Genomic DNA, 18,771 nt, shown 5'->3' with positions numbered 1-18,771 from the left:
GGCGCAACATCGAGGGCCAAAGGGCCTGCACTGCGCTGTATTTTTCTATGTTCTATGTCAAAGGGATAAGGCAAGACGTCAGCTATGAAGTAAGGATACTGCTTGTGCAGAGGATAAACAGGCGGTATTCAGGTTTAAGGTTTATTCTTTGTTCTATTAAGTTTTTTGTAACTTCCATTGTGGTCTAAATCCAATGGTGGTCCTGGGGGTAGGAATCACTTCCACTCTGAGATGGGTTGGCTTTCTCACATGTTGGATTTGAGAGTTTGAAACAGACTTTATTCCACCATGCTTGGAGTTTAGAAATCAGACTGTAGGAAGGAAAACTGTGGGAAGTTTTTAATTTTAAGGCTTTAAACAGAAAAAAAACCCAAATAGAATTAGGACATGGAATGAAATGCCTTGATTTCAACATAATATGGGGAAGGAAATGTGTCATGCATTTGACCTAGATCTTAAAACAGACTATATTGGCTACAACCTACACATAGCCTGTCTGCAATATTTATGCTGCTACAATCAATTTCAAACTAAACATGGCTCCAAAGCAAAAAGCAACGCTAGCAATTTAACAAAGCAGGAAGTAGAATTCTAAGAAGCAATCATACCTCCTTTTCTTCCTCTTTTCCAGCAGATTTTGATGCTTTCTTTCCTTTTTTGTCAACTGTTTTCTTGTCATCCTTTTTATCTTGTTTTTTGGGTTCTGCTTGGCAATGGCATTGGGACAGTTGTAGGCAATTTATAGAAAGGAATTTTTAATGGACAGGAAAGGAACAGAGAAATATCTTAAGTTCCAGGTTTCAGAAATGTTTATTTACCAATTCCATATTTTTAAACAAACACTCAATCCAAGGCAGAAAAAGAATTTTGCATGCCCTGCCCTTGACATGACAGACATACCTAACGCCCAAAATAATGGCTTTAACTTTAAAAATATATTGGAGATTACACTTCATACAAACTTTGATTTTTACAACTCTTTAATATATCTACCCACATCCCACTGAATATCATTGCTAAAATCCATTTCCCATGGATTATTAAACATTCGCTTCTCATGTTCATCTTTTTCACTGTCTCATCCTCTTAGGTCTTCAAAGTTCTCCTCTCCAGTGTCATTATATCTTGACTTATTCAATCCATCCCCTTTATTCTGTGACTGACAGTATAGCCTTCATCTACTTCAGTCCCAATTTCTGGAATTCCTTCTTAAACTCATCACCTTTAAAAATCTTCTGAAAACCCATACTTTTAAAAAAGCTTAGTAACTTCTACAAATGTTCCTCCTGGGGTCAGTATCTTTTTTTTATTCTTTTCGTATTTTCTTTATTTTCCACTAAGGCCTCATCCATCCCCAGCAATTACAAAACACTGTGTGATAGTGTCTATGTTGCTACTGGCTAAATGGCTACGGGGCTATAATGGAACCAACGTTTGATCTGAAATCTGTGTTGAGTAATTGACCTCAAAAGCAAAGGATGCTACAATCCATCTCTATTGTCCTAGCCTGGAAGAGATACATACACCAGAATTTTCACTCTTTTTTAATAAATTTTATTGGAAATTGTATGATGAGTGAAGGCAGGATTTTGCTCCATTGTAATTACAGTATCTTCTTCCCGCTGCCAAATATTGTGCTGATACACAGCTTTTGGCATCTCAGTTGAAGAATGACTATGTGGACGAAATATTGGAGTTCAGCCAATGCCCAGAAATATAAATCTCAGCCTAAGGCAATGCTTTAAGGCATGTGGCAGAAGAGGGGACAGGAGGCTGATTGAACATGCACATCTCTGGATGACAGTAATAGTATCTCGAAATGATGTAGTGGTTTTTCACAATAAGGACTCACTTTAATTCTTCCACCCTTAGCTATTCCTCTCCTTAAAGGGTTGACTTGTGGATTTCCTGCATGTGGACATGGGCTTTCCAGCAGCAGTCGGTAAGGTGATGATTAGAGGCAGAAGCTCTGGCTGACTTTTTTCTAACCATAATCTAAGTGCTGCCTAGGCTCAGACTGGCTATCAAGTGCAGAATGAGACAGAATTCAAGCTCTTATGACTTCTATTGCAGCAATAGGAAATGTCTATGCCAATGTGCATTTGGAAGGGACATAGAAATTTAACATCTATACTGCACCCAACTATCAGTTTACAATCCTTCTGAAATTTGGATGGTTCAGATTGGTGTCTCCTGCTATTAAATTCTATTTTAGTAATCTATGAAAGCTGATAAAACTGATTGTACACCTACCCCCCCAGATAAGTTTACTCATTCCCACTTGCATGCCCAATTTTGAACTGGATTTTTTGTTTTGGCAGTGGCAACACCTTCACATTGGTAATTAAAAATGGGACCATCTTCTATTTTTACATTTACAGAAAGATGTCTCCAAATTATGGCACAATTATTATTTGGTAGCCATGGTTTTAGTTTGGACAAAATATAACTAACCAAATGCACCAAACTGGCAGGCAGCATTCCCTCAGTACTGCACTGAAGTGTCAGCCTAGATTATATCCAGAGTGGGCCTTGAATCCAGACTTAGGATCACATAGTGACTTTGTCACTGCACTTGTAATCCAGAAACTGGATTATTGATCCATAGAATTCAAATCTCATCATAGCAGTTGAAGAATTGCAATTTGATTAATGAAATAATTCAGGAATTAATAATGGTGATCACAAAACTACTGGATTGCTGTTAGAACTTACCTGGTTCACTTATGTCCTTTAGGAAAGAAAATCTATTGTACGTACCCATTCTAATTTATTTATAACTCTAGATACACACCAATGCTTTTGACTCTTAACCACTCTCCACAATGAACTAGTAAGCCACTCAGTTGTATCAAATGGAAATATGCTGGTCTTGCCAGTGACGCCACATTCCCAAAGAGTTGTAAAAATCCTACAACCTCTCATTCAGAGACAAGAGTGCTCTGCTTGAGCCAAGAGGATATTTCATAATGAAAAGGAAATGATCATTCTTCAGCGTTGCTGATTCTTTTCCAGACTAAGTGCAGAGTTCAGTTTTGCTAATTTTGTGAAAAGTTTCTGTTTGCTGGCTGCATTAAAAATGCACTCTTGTACAAGCAAGTCCATTCAATACCATCTGCGCACACTCCATCTTGCCTACATGACAACTGGAGAGTGGAATTCCCATTTTCTTTTGTTGCAACCCTTTGCAAAATATCCCATGATTCTGGTTTTAGACTAGCTACAAACTAACATTTTCATATGAAAAGTGTGCTGATGATTGTCAGGTCTTTTTAAAATCTAAAGCAGACAATTGTTAAACACTGGTCTGAAACACACACAAGTCAATAGCAATTTCCTGAAAACACTTATTTGTGGGTCAAAGGCATGGAAGCAACATTGTTAGAACTAAGTTCTCCAATTCAATATTTTCATCAAATCAATGCCTATTACTGTTCATTCTGGAGATAAAGATGATACTTCATGGCTCTGTTGGACTGTGCATTTGTACAGAATTAGACAACGCTCTTAATTTTCAAAGAAAAACACTTTTTTGGTGGCCTTTCCTGGAGCAACCATTTATTTACCCTCTGGTAAAACCAACCGCAATGGTTGTCACTGTTTTCATATTTTCACACTTGAAGATTAGTGGCAAGACTGACAGGCTGATAGAGTAATGTTGCTTTGCAAACTTCATGTTCATCCTTTGGAGAACAAAATGGAGCAGTGTAAAGATTTTGGACAGATTAACAGTCTGACAAGCCAGTCAGGAACACTCAATAACCATCTTTATGGCAGTTTATAGAATACTTAGTCCCATAGGACAGGAGGATTTAATACATTCCACGAGCCCTGTCATGAGGCTGGGTCATCTATTCCCACCAGACCCGAGTATCCTGATGAATGTCAACACAGAATTGAGAGTCAGAACCCCAGTCTCCATTCCACAACATGGTCTGGAGCAGGGTTCAATCCCCAAACCTTTATGAGATGGGTATGTTCCCATTGAATCAAAGACTGGCTCCATCTGCATTAAATAAATTAGGAACAATTCAGGCAATTGGTAAAGAGAGAGACAGAGAACAACATAGTTTACAGTAAACGAGGTGCTGAAGAAATCATGACATTAAACTAAATCACTAAAACCTTTATGCACATCCAACAGTGTGATGCGGGAAAGCCAACAATTACAGAGTCCAACTCAACATATCATGATTATACTTTCTTGTTGAATAATGGATTCTATTTTGTCTATGATAATGTCATATGAGTTTCTTGCAACAAGATTGGGTCAGTTGGGGAGTAGGTGTTGTGAGGAACACTCCAACAATGACCTAGGGAGTCAACTACCTGCTGCTAAACACTTCCAATCATGTGATACACCCCAGGCTGCAGTGGAATGATAAGGAGGAGATTGCAGGGGTCCTGACATTAATTTTTAAATGGATACAGGAGAGGTACCAGGGAACTGGAGGACAATCAATCCATTATTCAAGATGGGTGGTAGGGATAAACCAGGTAACATTCAACCAGTAAGTTTCACATCAATGGTATGGAAACTATTGGAAAAAATTCCAAGGGACAGAATTAATCTCCATTTGGAGAGGCAAGGATACATTAAGAATGGTCAGCATGGCTTTGTCAAGTGAGATCATATCTGACAGGTTTGTTTGATTTTTTTGAGGAGGTCACTAGAAGTATGGATGATGTAGTGGATATGGACTTCAGTAAGGTTTTTGACAAGGTCTTGTCATGGGAGACTGGTCAATCAGGTAAGAGACCATGCTATTCAGGACAATTTGGTAACTGGATTCAAACTGGCTTATTGGCAGGAGGCTGAAGGTGATGGTTGATTTTTTTTTTAATGGCAGGAAACCTGTGTTTACTGACACACTGTAGGGTTTGGTGCTAGGCCCCTTGGCATTTTGTAGTGTAATTGAATGCTTTTAAAATAAATGTAGGAGGTATGAGAAGTAAGTTCGCAGATGGCACAAACTTTGGCACTGTGATAAATAGCTGAAAATGTGTTGCTGGAAAAGCGCAGCAGGTCAGGCAGCATCCAGGGAACAGGAGAATCGATGTTTCGGGCATAAGCCCTTCTTCAGGAAGGCTTATACCCGAAACGTCGATTCTCTTGTTCCCTGGATGCTGCCTGACCTGCTGCGCTTTTCCAGCAACACATTTTCAGCTCTGATCTACAGTCCTCACTTTCTCCACTGTGATAAATAGCAAGGGGGAAAGCCTTAGGCTGCAGGATGATAAAGACAAGTTGCTCAGATGGACAGAACAATGGCAAATGGAATTTAATTTTGAAAGGCCATGAGATGATGCATTTTGGGAGAAGTAACAAGGTAAAGGATCATACAATGAAGGATAGGACCTAAGGAAATAAAAATAATTGGAATGATCTTGGTTGTGCCTGTCCGTAGATCCCACTGGTGGATATGGTGGTTAATAAGTCATATGGAAGTCTTGCCTTTATTAGTTAAGACGTTAAATACAAGAGCAGGCAAGTTGTGATGGAGCTGTATAAGACATTAGTTAGGCTACAGCTGGACTACTGTGTACAGTTCTGGTCACCAGACAATAGGGCAGATGTGTTGGCACAATGGATGTGGAGAGGAAATTCACGAGGATATTGCCTGAGCTGGAGCATTGCAGCTATGAAAAGAAAATAGATAGGCAGGGGGTGTATCTCTTAGAGCAGAGAAGGCTGAGGGGGTGGCCTGATTGAGTTGTACAAAATAATGAGGGGTATAGAAAAGATAGGCAAGAGACTTTTCCCCTTAGTAGAGGGATCATAGTCAGGGACAGAGATGAGAAAGGGTAGGAGGTTTACAGGGGATTTAAGGAAGATTCTTTTCACCTAGAAGTTGATGAGAAGAAGAATCTAAAGCTCAATGCCTGAAAAGCTGGTAGAGGTGGAAACCATAACAACATTTAAGTATTTAGATAGAATTATGCAGCATGGAAACAGATCCTTCTGTCCAACTTGTCCTTGTTGACCAGACATTCTTAATTGATCTAGTCCTATTTGATGATCACCTGAAGTGCCATAGCATATAAAGCTATAGACCCAAGTGCTGGAAAAGCAAATCAGAACAGGACTTATACCATTAATGGTAAGATCCTGGGGAGTGTTGCTGAACAAAGAGACCTTGGAGTGCAGGTTCATGGTTCCTTGAAAGTGGAGTTGCAGACAGATAGGATAGTGAAGAAGGCATTTGGAATGCTTGCCTTTATTGGTCAGTGCATTGAGTTCAGGAGTTGGGAGGTCATGTTGCAGCTGTATAGGACATTGGTTCAGCCACTTTTGGAATAGTGCATGCAATTCTGGTCTCCCTGATATGGGAAGGATGTTGTGAAACTTGAAAGGTCCAGAAAAGATTTACAAGGATGTTGCCAGGGCTGGAGGGTTTGAATTGTTGGGAAAGGCTGAATAGGCTGAGGCTGTTTTTCCAGGAGTGTCAGAGGCTGAGAGGTGTCCTTATAGAGGTTTGTAAAATCATGAGGGGTATGGAAAGGGTAAATAGACAAGGTCTTTTCTCATGGTGGAGGAGTCCAGAACTAGAGGGCATAGGTTTAAGATGAGAAGGGAAAGATATAAAAGGGACCTAAGGGGCAATTTTTTCATGCAGAGAGCTGCCAGAGGAAGTGGTAGAGTCTGGTACGATTACAAATTTAAAAGGTGTCTGGATGGGTATATGACTAGGAAGGGTTTAGAGGGATGTGGGCCAAATGCTGGCAAGTGGGATTAGATTTATATAGGATATCTAGTTAGCACGTACCAAAGGGTCTGTTTCTGTGCTGTGTACCTCTATGACTCTATGACCTGTAGGTATCTGCAGTTTGAGAACCAGTTTGAGAACCACTGCACTAGGCTACATTCCTACAGCTTGTAGAGGATGAAAGTGGACACTATTGCATGTTATGTCAGAAATGCACCCATAGCGGTTTTACCTGCAGTTTATGAGCTTAAAAAATAACACAGAGCACAGTAAAACAGCTTTTCTTTGGAACTTACGGGTTTCTTCCACGATGACACTCCCTTCAGTCTCCTTTTCAGGCAGCCCCATTATTTCCCTGAGCTGTATCGAATAACCAACAAACACATCCACTGTTTCTTGCCAAAGCTGATAACTATAGCAGAAGAAATATGGAGAAGCAGTTCATTTGTATAGAAGTGCAGCAAAACAATACACCTGTTGTATACATGAGCATTTCAACATAAATGTTCTTCAGTCACTGCTGCATATCCGGTTTTAGGGCTTTCACCATAATACTTCTGAGAACCATCAACATACAATTCCAAATCCATGCCATCTAGGGAATATTCTACTATACATCACTGTTGGTCCTCCTCCTCTATACAACCAAAGCACTCGTGGGTTATTTCTTCTGAACTATATCTTGAACTGTGTTATGTTGCCATTCTGCATCTCCCAGAGACTTAGTAATATGGCTTCTCAAGATGTCCTTCAACTGTCAGATATTTTATCACACCAGGATAATGTGTTTCATGTGGAACACTTCACCATTCATTGTGAGTGAGTGGCTCACATGCCTCTGCTGCCCATTATGGACAATCAATGGCTGCCTCCAAGTGGGAGTGCGGCTGAGAAATGTGCCATCAGCTGCATCTGGTTTCTATGCTCCTAAACCAGTGAGACCCATAGCGCCTTCTGTTGTTGTGGACATACCAGATGAAAGGCCATTGATAGACTTTTATTGGGGAATTACACTAGGAATATGGAATAAGCATGGGTAATCATGATTAAGATACAGATTAACCATGATCTAACTGAATGACAGAATAATCTTGAGGGACAGAATGGCCTTCACCTCTGTTTAGACAACAAATAGGTTCTTAAAAAAAAGTTAAATGGAGAAAATGATAGAATAAAGGGCTAACTATTGGTTCTCTCTGGAACCAGGACTCAAATTCTATCCAGAATGTTGGGATCAAAGTTTCCTTACTGTTATGTAGTGTGTTGGTCAGATTTGGTGGTAGACGAAACAATACCTTTCAAAAGGGATTGCAGGAAATTTTGAAGCGAGAAATTTGGGGCTGTGGGGATAAGGAAGGGAAGTGAATTGAATTAGATAGTACTTTCAATGAGATGGCATGGGTACCATAAGCTGAACGATCTCCTTTTGTATTGTTTTACTCCATATTTCCAAACTGATGGTAAGGTTCCCACATGAAAGAAGCTGCTCTCAAAAGAAGCCATGTTCCTAAAGCATGAAGTCATCTTTATTTTGGTAAATTGACTTTGAGCTGACCATGTTACAAAGGTGCTACAAGTAGCAAACTATTACATTCAATCTTTTAAAAGCTTATTCAAAAGCTTACCAACTTAAAAATAATTGAACAAATCATGGGTTCAAGGAGTTCCACTTACAGTACTTTGTAGAAAATATTCTCTTGCAAATTGCTTGGTGCTATGCTGAGTTCAAGCACTTTCAAGTTGAGCATTTCCAGAACCTTATTCTTATGTTTCTCATCCATCAGTGATGCTAGCACATCCTGTCGCAGGAACACATTTTAGACAAACAGAATCTCATTTAAATAAAAGAACTGCCTCTCTTTCATCAATACATAGTTTCCAATTCGAGTGCTCCAATAGTTGTACGAGATGCATTTTGCACCAAATCTACTCCAATTAGAAATCAAGGAAATGGCATCCAAAAAGGTTGCAAGTAAACCACTAATTGATGAGATGTGAACACGACTTCAAAGCAAAACCGCACGAGTAAATCTTGGGTAGGATAAGTACAGTTCAATCATGTTCATTTTGTGAATCTGCTTTTGATTTTTCTTAATGTTGCTTGATAGGCAAGAATTGAAAGAGCACCACATCAAGCTGGAAGTCACACAACACCAGGTTATAGTCCAACAGGTTTATTTGAAATCACAAGCTTTCAGAGTGCTGGTCCTCTGTCAGGTGAAATCCTTCACCTGATGAAGGAGCAGAGCTCCAAAAGTTTATGATTTCAAATAAACCTGTCAGACAATAACCTGGTGTTGTATGACTTCTGACTTTGTCCTCCCCAGTCCAACACTGGCATCTCCATATCAGATCAAGCTGGACAGTTGACCACACCATGTCTTGGTCCACGTGAACCAACTAAAAAATGGAAGTTCACTGACTCTGAAGGCAAAGATATGATGCCATTTACACTATGAAGAACTTGGAATGACACTTTTGCTGTTTACATTCAGCACAAGAAAGATCATTCAATGCTTTCTGCCTGTACTGACTCTAAGAAGGAGTTATTTAATCAGCATTTTTGCCCTGCACTTTACTGAAAACCCTAGAAATATTTCCCTTTCTTTCCCAAATTGGCCTCTTCCCCAGCCTTTAAATCTCCTGGCTAAAATTCCTAGCCTCATACTCCTCACAGAATTAGAGCTTTGCATGCAGAATGACAAGAAACTACTTTCATATTAATAGTGAGGCTTAACTCTGCATGGGATTTATGTTGTTGGATCTTGAGCATTAACACTTTTTGAGAGTCAAGCCTTGCTCTTCTACTACATGCTCACTGGTTCAAATAAATATCCTACGCCAGGAACAGGACATAGGATAAACCTGCCATCCTCATCCAATGAAGATTGGCCAACGAGCCTGACATCAGGCTGTTCTTAATGGTAAAAAGGGATTAGTCTACCACTTTCTTAAAGTATAAACCTTGAAAGCTCAACATCAACAGGATCACATCAGTTCCTCTGCCATAGTCAGAGATCAGAAGGAAACATCATATTTAACAATCAGATGAATACAACTACTGCATATCATCCTGAACCCCATAGAAACATAGGAGTAGAATTAGGCCATTTAGCCCATCAAGACCACTTCAGCATTCAAAATGATCATGGCTGATCTTCTACCTCAACATTATACTCTCATTCTCTTCCCATATCCCTTGACACCTTGAGCCTCTAAAAAAACTCTCTTTTTTAAAAAAAACATATTGAATGACTTGGCCTCAACAACCTTCTGTGGTAGAGAAAGGTCTGTCTGTCCGTGGGTATTGGATATTTATTTGAACTAAAAGTAAGGATAGGAAGAGCCAGGCTTGAATCTGAAAGAATGTCAACATTCAGGATATGATGACACAGATCCTGTAAGGCACTGTACCTTACTGCTAATATAAGGGCAGTTCCTTTAAAGTTTTTTTGCCATTCCATGTATTATTATTATGTGGGAGAATGAAGCTGGAAAGTCTAGCCAGGCAATGCCAACGATGGGCCACCTTTCAGCATTAGGAGGAGCTAAGAGACAATGGACATTGGACAAGACGCATAGAGTAATTTGTGATTCATTCCAAACAGGAATATACGTGATTAGAGCAATGATCCTAGTTTAAACTGTTTGTCCCCATGTGCCTAATAAGCCTTGTACATTACCTGCACATAGATACCAGTGCCCCTCACATTGCCACCACTACTTGCGCACACTGGCGAACAGGAGATCTGATGCACTGAAGCACCATGAATCCCTCAGCACTTTGGCTCACACATAGAAGAATGGTTCCAGTAACAATCTTGCCTTTAAGACAAGTGGTCTGAAAACTAGGTCAAAAAGATTACAAAACTACAGAAAATGAGACAGAAAAATATATCCAGGGTATAGGAACTTAGAGCTTATTGCATTTCACTAGGAATTTGTGGGCAGCATCAAAAAAGGGACCTTGAATACTGCTGGATTGCCTGCCCATTGGTATGACATGCTGTGGCATGAACAAAAAACACAAGTTCTCTGAACAAGTACAGCACAATGCTCCTGCAACCTGATTAGAACAGGCTCCCTAGTTATTGGATTCTGATGTATCACCCAGTCCTGGGTCTTGGTGGCCATTGCCTTCAGAGAAAACAAATTTAGGAAATAGGAACTCCCATGCCTATAAAACAAATAAACAAAACAGTGATTTCATCTAGTTCTTAATCCCTGTAAAGGAAGTACATAACTTTGTACTTAAATCTAAATCACTGCAGATTTACAAGAAACAGCAGAAAAACAGAACTATACCTTTCTAAAAGAGTCAATTGACAAGTCCCACTCAGGTTCAGATTCGCCAGGTGGTGGAGCTTTCTTGATCTGCACTACCTCTTTGGGGATTTTGACATTCGCTGTTGGCTCCAAATGACGACCATATTTCCTTCCATGGGAACGGTTCTTCTCCTTGCTTTGCTTTTCTGAATCATTAGCTCTGCTAGGTGAGGTGTCTTGATGGTGTGATTGATGAGAAGATGCTTTCCCATGGGTGCGAGTCTTCTGCCTGGGATGGTCATCTGCATCATCAGTTGGAGTTTTGCTGGTCGGTGACCTTTTATCATGGTGCTTCGTTTGCTCTGTATCTTGAGAAGTTGCTTTGCCAGAAGAACGTGTCTTCTGCTTGGAGGACTCCTCTGCTTCATCAAATGATTGACGTTTAATTGGTGTCCTTATATCTTGGTATATTGTACTATCTCGATTAACCAGATACTTGCTAGAGGTTTGGCTCTTGTCTTTGGGCCCTGTGAAGGGCGGAATGTTACTATCTTTGGGTTGGTTTTCACTTGCTGCTTCTGCTTCTAAATTATTGTGTATGAAGCACAGTTTCCAAATATCCTTGAGGTTTTGCACTATGCCATACTTGTAGTGCAGCTGCAGAGGAGATAAACATAAATTCTGGTCAACCAGATTCTCAGGCAAATCCTTCAATGCAAAATGATCGGAACAGGTTCTGCTATGAGAAGAATATTTCAGATTTTATTTGCTTTATCACTCTTTCCTCTTTCCCCAAGGAATCCAATGTAGTGAGCATTTCAAGTAAATTATTTCATAATGGATAGAGCAATATACTGTAGATGCTAGAAATCTGAAACAGGTCAAGCAGTATCTCTGAAGAGAATGAAAGTTAATTTTTCCGATCAATGACCTTTAAACAGAACTGAAGACAGACAAATCTAGTACATTTTAAGTCTCAGAAGAGGGGAGAGGCTATTGACTTGAAAAGTTAACTCTCTTTCCCCATAATTGCTGCCTGACCTACTGAGCATTTCTAGCATTTTCTGTTCTTATTACATGACGATGGGAGCGTGTTACTGTCAGAGAGTCAAGGGGATGTGGATTTCAATGGAAGAGTTTAGTATTGCCTGTTATTTTTAAAGGATATCAACAGAAACTCCTTGAGGAGTGTGAATCATCACTTATAACATCTCTCTGACAGCAAATAGTAGGCTCTACATATAAACATCTTTCATAAGAGACATTGCCTTCAATGGCAAACAGTGTTATTAGTATTATTCATTCTGGAGGGCAGACAGACATGAAACCGTATACACTGAGTATGAAAAATAGCAGCAGTAGCAGTAGCAAGGGACAAGCTTTCTGATGTATAATTAGTTAGTTAAGTCATTTAAAGAGCTTGTTGTTAGTTTGTTAAAGGACCAGTTTTATTTTCTATTTGTAAGGAGTGGGTTACCAAGTGGTAGTGTCCCCACCTCTGAGCCAGGAGGACTGGATTCTAGGAAAACTGTCTAGAAAGTACCTATCAGGAAAGATTTGATGCTTCATCGGAACCAAAAGAAAGGGAGAAGTAAACAGTGACAACATGGGGAACGAGATGCAATGATGGGACTGGACCAAGAGGGAACATTGAAGATGGAAGTTCGGGAAAAGCCCTCTTTCACAGGTAACCTGATATGCTATGTGAGAAGAATTCTCTCTCACATCTCTGCAATCTTGCAAAGGCATTTTGTGAGGGAGAGCAAGATTGGAGGGGCTTTGGAAGGCTGTGTTCAATTCCTTCTGATTATGGTTTTCACTGGCCCGTAAAGGAAGGATATTTAAGGAAGAATACATTTAATTGGCCATGAGGGAAGGACATTAGAGGAAATAGATCAAGCTTCTCTGATTCTGTTTCCATGAGTGATGAGGAATATTTGCCAGAGAAACTGCAGACTCCCAGGCAACAGAGGAAAGGAGGCCAGATTCTCTATTAGGATACTCTCTCAGTGAGCACTTTAAGTATTTTACATCGGTATTTTACAGAGAAGGTGTAAGAATCAGGAGGGCGGGGGAGGTGCTGTGATATACATGAATAAATTAGCATTGATTCATGTTAAAAGTGCTTTATTAACAGTTTTAGAAGGCTTGAATATAGGAAAATCCCAGGTCCTGATAAGAAATATCCCAGGCCACTGTGAATGGTATGAGAGGAGGTTAGAGGAGTTCTGAAATTAATCTTTGCATCCTGTCTGGCCACAGGAGGTGTGCTAAAAGAGTGGGGGACAGCCAATGTGGCACCATTATTTGAGAAAGGTTGTAGGGATAAGCCAGGAAACTATAGGCCTGCAAGTCTAATGTCTTTGGTACAGAAACTATTAGAAAAATAGCAGACATTTCTTAGGTGGAGATCATGCCTTACAAATTTAATTGAATTTTCTAAGGAGGTGACGAGGTGTATAGAGGGGGATGGTGAAGTTGATGTAGCTTATATGGACTTCTGTACAGCTTTTGACAAGGTTTCACATACAGACTGATTAAGAAGCAAAAACCCCAGGATAATTTGGCAAACTGAATCAAAAATCTCTTTGCAGCAGGAAGCAGGTGATGATGGTTGAAGGTTTTTATGTGACGGGAAGTCAGTGTCCAGTGCCATACCACACGATTCAGTGCTGGGTCTCTTGTTGTCTGTAATGTACATTAATTACCCAGATATGAAGGTGCGAGTTATGATCAGCAAGTTTGTAGATGACATAAAAACTGATGGTTTGGTAAATAGTGAGAGAAAAAGCCTCAGACTTCAAGATGCTATAGTTGGGCTGGTCAGTAGCAGTTAACTGTGGAAAATAGAATTTAGTTTGGAAAAGTGAGAGATGATGCTTTTTGGGAGGATTAATGAGGCAAGGGAATACACGTTGAATGACAGGACCTTGGGAAAGACAGAATATCAGAGGACGAGAGGATCATAGGGACCTTGGTGTGCATGTTATAGATCTTTGAAGTTAGATAATTGGTTAAGAAGGCATATTGGATACTTGCTTTTATTAGTCAAGGCATTGAATTTAAGGATATTATAATGGAGCTGTATATAACATTAGTTTGGCGATAACTAAAGGAAGAATGTCATTGCATTAGAGTCATAGAGATGTACAGCATGGAAACAGACCCTTCTGTCCAACTCGTCCAAGCTAACCAGATAAATTAATTTAGTCCCATTTGCCAGCACTTGGCCTATATCCCTTTGAGCCCTTCCTATTCATTTGCCTTTTAAATCTTGTAATTGTACGAGCCTCTACCACTTCCTCTGGCAGCTCATTCCATACACGCATCATCTACTGCATGAAAAAGTTGCCCCTAAGGTACGTTCCAAATCTTTCCCCTCTCACCTTTAACCTATGCCCTCCAGTTCTGGACTCCAGCACACCAGGGAAAAGATCTTGCCTATTTACCCTATCCATGCCCCTCATGATTTTATAAACCTCTATAAGGTCACCCCTCAGCCTCTGATACTCCAGGAAAAACAGCCCCAGCCTATTCAGCCTCTCCCTATATCTCAAACCCTCCAACCCTGACAACATCCTTGTAAATCTTTACTGAACTCTTTCAAGTTTCACAACATCCTTCTGATAGGAAGGAGACCAGGATTGTACACAATATTCCAAAGGTGGTCAAACCAATGTCCTGTACAGCCGTAAGATGACTTCACAACCCCTACACTTGATGCTCTGACCAATCAAGGAAAGCATACCAAATGTCTTCTTCACTATCCTATCTACCTGTGACTCCACTTTCAAGGAACTATGAACCTGCACTCCCAGGTCTCTTTGTTCAGAAACACTCCCCAGGACCTTACCATTAATGGTATAAGTCTTGCCCTGATTTGCCTTTCCAAAATGCAGCACCTCACATTTATCTAGGAGATTAACCAGGAGGATGCTTGGACTGCACTGATTCAGTTATGAAGAGAGTCTGGATTGGTTGGAGTTGTTTTCCTTCAAGCAGAAAAGGCTGAGGAGAAACCTGATTGAGGAGTACAAAGTTATGAGGGGTAAAGATAGGGAGGAACATTTCCTATTATTGGAGGAGTCAATAACCAGAGAGTATTTTTTTCAGGTAAGTAGCAGAAGGTTTAAAGGGGATTTGAGGAAAACCTTTCTCACCCAGAGTATGGCGGATATATGGAACTCATGGCCTAAATGAGTGATAAAGGTGGAAACTTCAAGATATTGGAGAACTATTTAGATGAATACTTGAATCACCACAGCATACACAGCTAGGGGACAAGTGCTGGAGAATGGGATTAGAACAGATAGATACTTGATTACCAGTGTTACAACATGGGGTAAACCCCTCTGCTAATTTAAACCAGACACACAGAAAAGCTCACCTCGTGCCGTAATCTATTAAATTTCGAGTGGCAAAGAACTACCCCAAATATCACCATTTAAAGAAAAATTTAACAATTTTATTCATTAAGTCTAAAAAAGAATATTAGACAACAACTATTTACAACTTCTTTCTCTTAAATCTATCTTTTACCTCCCACTCTACAACACTGGTCCAATAAAAGCCCCAATTAAGATTTACAAAAAAAAAATCATGTTTCAAAACCAGCCAGCTGTATCGATTCTCCTTTTAGATTTTCCTCTGTAGATTTTCCTGGGTCATCTTTTGTTCGGTTTTCTGCTGCACAAATTTCTTATGGACAGGTACTTTTCAGAGAGCTATTCTGCCAGCAGTCTATTGGTGCTTGGCTGCTTTTTGCCGTTCTCTCCAACTGTTCAAAATACCTATTTTATATATCCCAAAACATCAGACCATCTCAATGGTTTGATGTCATCAAAACATTAAAATTTGAATTTGATTGGATTTTGGTAAATTGGGGCATAATTTAAACTGGAGAAAGTGAGGGCTACAGATGCTGGAGATCAGAGCTGAAAATGTGTTGCTGGAAAAGCGCAGCAGGTCAGGCAGCATCCAAGGAACAGGAGAATCGACGTTTCAGGCACAAGCCCTTCTTCAGCCCTCCTGAAGAAGGGCTTGTGCCCGAAATGTCGATTCTCCTGTTCCTTGGATGCTGCCTGACCTGCTGCACTTTTCCAGCCACACATTTTCAGCATAATTTAAACTGATTGGCTGAATTTGAATTTGTTGTCCACCATGGCAACACAGCTCCAGCTATTTGTTTCACAACCAAATGTTACATTTTTAAATTGTTCAGCACACTCTGTGCTTTCAGTCAGTCCTTGCCTGCTTTCACTCTCTCTTAGATGTATAGTGCACACCTATACCTTCATAATATTACTAAGGACACGATCGGCTGAAGGAACATTTTCCATGCTGTAAAAACTACGACTCTATCGTAGTTTTGGTGGGCGGCACGGTGGCACAGTGGTTAGCACTGCTGCCTCGCAGCGCTAGAGACCCGGGTTCAATTCCCGCCTCAGGCGACTGACTGTGTGGAGTTTGCACATTCTCCCCGTGTCTGCGTGGGTTTCCTCCGGGTGCTCCGGTTTCCTCCCACACTCCAAAGATGTGCAAGTCAGGTGAATTGGCCATGCTAAATTGCCCGTAGTGTTAGGTAAAGGGGTAAATGTAGGGGTATGGGTGGGTTACGCTTCGGCGGGTCGGTGTGGACTTGTTGGGCCGAAGGGCCTGTTTCCACACTGTAAGTAATCTAATCTAATCTAATCTAATCTAATCTAATCACACTGCCAACCCTCACTTCCTGTTCTCCTGGTTTTCACCAACATAAAAGAAACACTAAGTCTGCCTTAGCCCAAAACATTTCCTAGCATACATTATATATTTACATCAGAGACACAAGTGATGTACAAAGTGACACTACTGACAAGGTAGCTCACCCACATTTAATCCGACTGACATTGTAGTCTGATCTCATAACCATTCCTTATGACATGGTGGTTCGTGCTCACAGCCACACTTCTGAATATAGAAACCTACATTCACAGCCACTCCTTTGAAATTCTACCTCTGTGGTTGAACACAAGGTAATGATGGACTGCTCACATTTCCTGTCTGGATATTAGTGGTGGTGCCTGGGCAGAAGACACTCCAAAGGTTGTTGCATTGGCATTGCCTGTCACAGGGCATGTCTCGATACATGCTTCGCCCACCACATGTCCCATTGGAGGTGGATGTGGATGAAAAACCTTGTGGCCCCCTCATTTCTATGTTGACATCTTAGCCATCTCATGGCACCCTTGACCACTGAAGCATAGCTGGTGTCCACCCCATGCTTCATTAAGGCTTTTATGACACTGAAGATTTGATGCCACAGAGTACTTCATGTGTTCGGTGCAAGTCAGTACTGTTCCTGTATGTACTTGGAGTGATGTCAGAAATATACACTCTATAAAAATGGCCACCTTCTCAGTGAAGACACGTATAGACCTTATGCACAGAATCATTGTGAAACACAAAAGATGACTAGATTCCTCAGTTCTTATTCCCTAACTCCAATTTACTTTAGGTAAGATCAACTTTGGCACATATCTCACACAGATTCCTCACATGCCCTGTTGAGAAGCCTAGAGTCTGTTCTTCATTCTGCAGGAGTTCTGGCCAGAACCCATTCTGCCTTGCCCCAAATTTTCCCACTCTGACAGGGCATGTGCTTTGTTCTCTGCCATCCCCTCTCATAACACACACAGATTCACAGAGGTGAGGACATCTGCATTGGTGGAGGATGTATAAATAAAACATGGTGGTGCATGCTCCAGGGTGGTTCATGGGGATGTTATGATTGTTGTGTGGGCTCTTGTTCTTTTGTGGCTGACCCAGTGTAACTCAAATGAGAGGAGGTTATGAGAGAGTGGAATATTTGACAGGTACGCATAATGGTAAGTACAAAATTAAATGTCAGCTTAGGAATTGACGAATTATTGCACAGGGAGCAATGTCAATCAACCTGGACATGAAGATATTGAGATTTCACCTTGTCTAAGACCTGTTTCTTATAAGCACAGCCATTCTGTCCAGGTCAAGGGCCACCTTCACAAAATACATCAGCAGTGCTAGCTGTGGCACCTCTCAATTACTTTCAATTCTTGTTTAGCCTGCAAGGTGAAGAATGATGCCATGAACACAATGCCTCTCTTCCTTACCACACATTGTAGGAGTCTGCACTCCAGCCTGCAATCTGTTCTGACCTATGCTTATTTGTTACAAAGGCTGCTGAGCACCTCACTCCCATGTTCAGAAGAATCCCATGCATCCTGATGATTGTTTTCTTTTAAATACTCTAACAGTTGCTCACCAGGATGCAGTCCAAATTTGTGCTCACCTTTCCATAGCTGTGAAGGTCACTGAAACACAAAGACACTGTATCCAGCTGCTCCTCAGCATGTCTGTACTCTTGACTCATGATCCACCTCTCTCCATGCCTTCTTGGTGAGTCTTTGCAGGCTTTCTGTTGTTACTGGGAAAAGCAGGATGCTTCTTCTATCTGTCATCACCTCTGGTAACATCGCCAGTGTGCGATCTGGTGAAGGTAGTGGTTGTGCTACAGCAGGTTTTTGGTATTGCCCATGGCAGGAGGATTCTTCTTTCACATTGCCCTTTGTTCGGCATCCTCCATCGACCCATTGCCAAATGGTTACATTAACAATGGCCTGCATGTCAAACTGGGCTAACCAACGTCCTAATCCCACCTCCACCATTTCTAATTGGACAGTGAGTAAGAGCCTTGGCCACCAATATGCAAACTGTCATCACATGAGATTGAAGGCTGCCACCAATACCAACAAACAGCAACTCATATGCATTGCACGGTTGA

At 40.8% G+C, this 18,771-nt stretch overlaps 1 protein-coding gene across 1 annotated transcript in view; it reads right to left on the bottom strand.

Annotated features, from left to right (window-relative positions):
• The window catches only part of LOC122562349 (mycbp associated protein), a 103,008-nt gene that overhangs the window by 8,297 nt on the left and 75,940 nt on the right, over window positions 1-18,771 (bottom strand). Inside the window, exons 14-17 of the mRNA XM_043715225.1 lie at window positions 11,013-11,630; window positions 8,382-8,506; window positions 7,004-7,119; window positions 609-703 (exon numbers count right to left, since the gene is read on the bottom strand). Of these exons, the coding sequence (XP_043571160.1) occupies window positions 609-703; window positions 7,004-7,119; window positions 8,382-8,506; window positions 11,013-11,630 (954 nt within the window). The remainder of the gene's footprint in view (window positions 1-608; window positions 704-7,003; window positions 7,120-8,381; window positions 8,507-11,012; window positions 11,631-18,771) is intronic.

The sequence above is a fragment of the Chiloscyllium plagiosum genome, chromosome 24, assembly GCF_004010195.1.
Source record: "Chiloscyllium plagiosum isolate BGI_BamShark_2017 chromosome 24, ASM401019v2, whole genome shotgun sequence".
Lineage (NCBI taxonomy): Eukaryota > Metazoa > Chordata > Chondrichthyes > Orectolobiformes > Hemiscylliidae > Chiloscyllium > Chiloscyllium plagiosum.
This window is presented reverse-complemented; position numbering and strand designations above follow the sequence as displayed.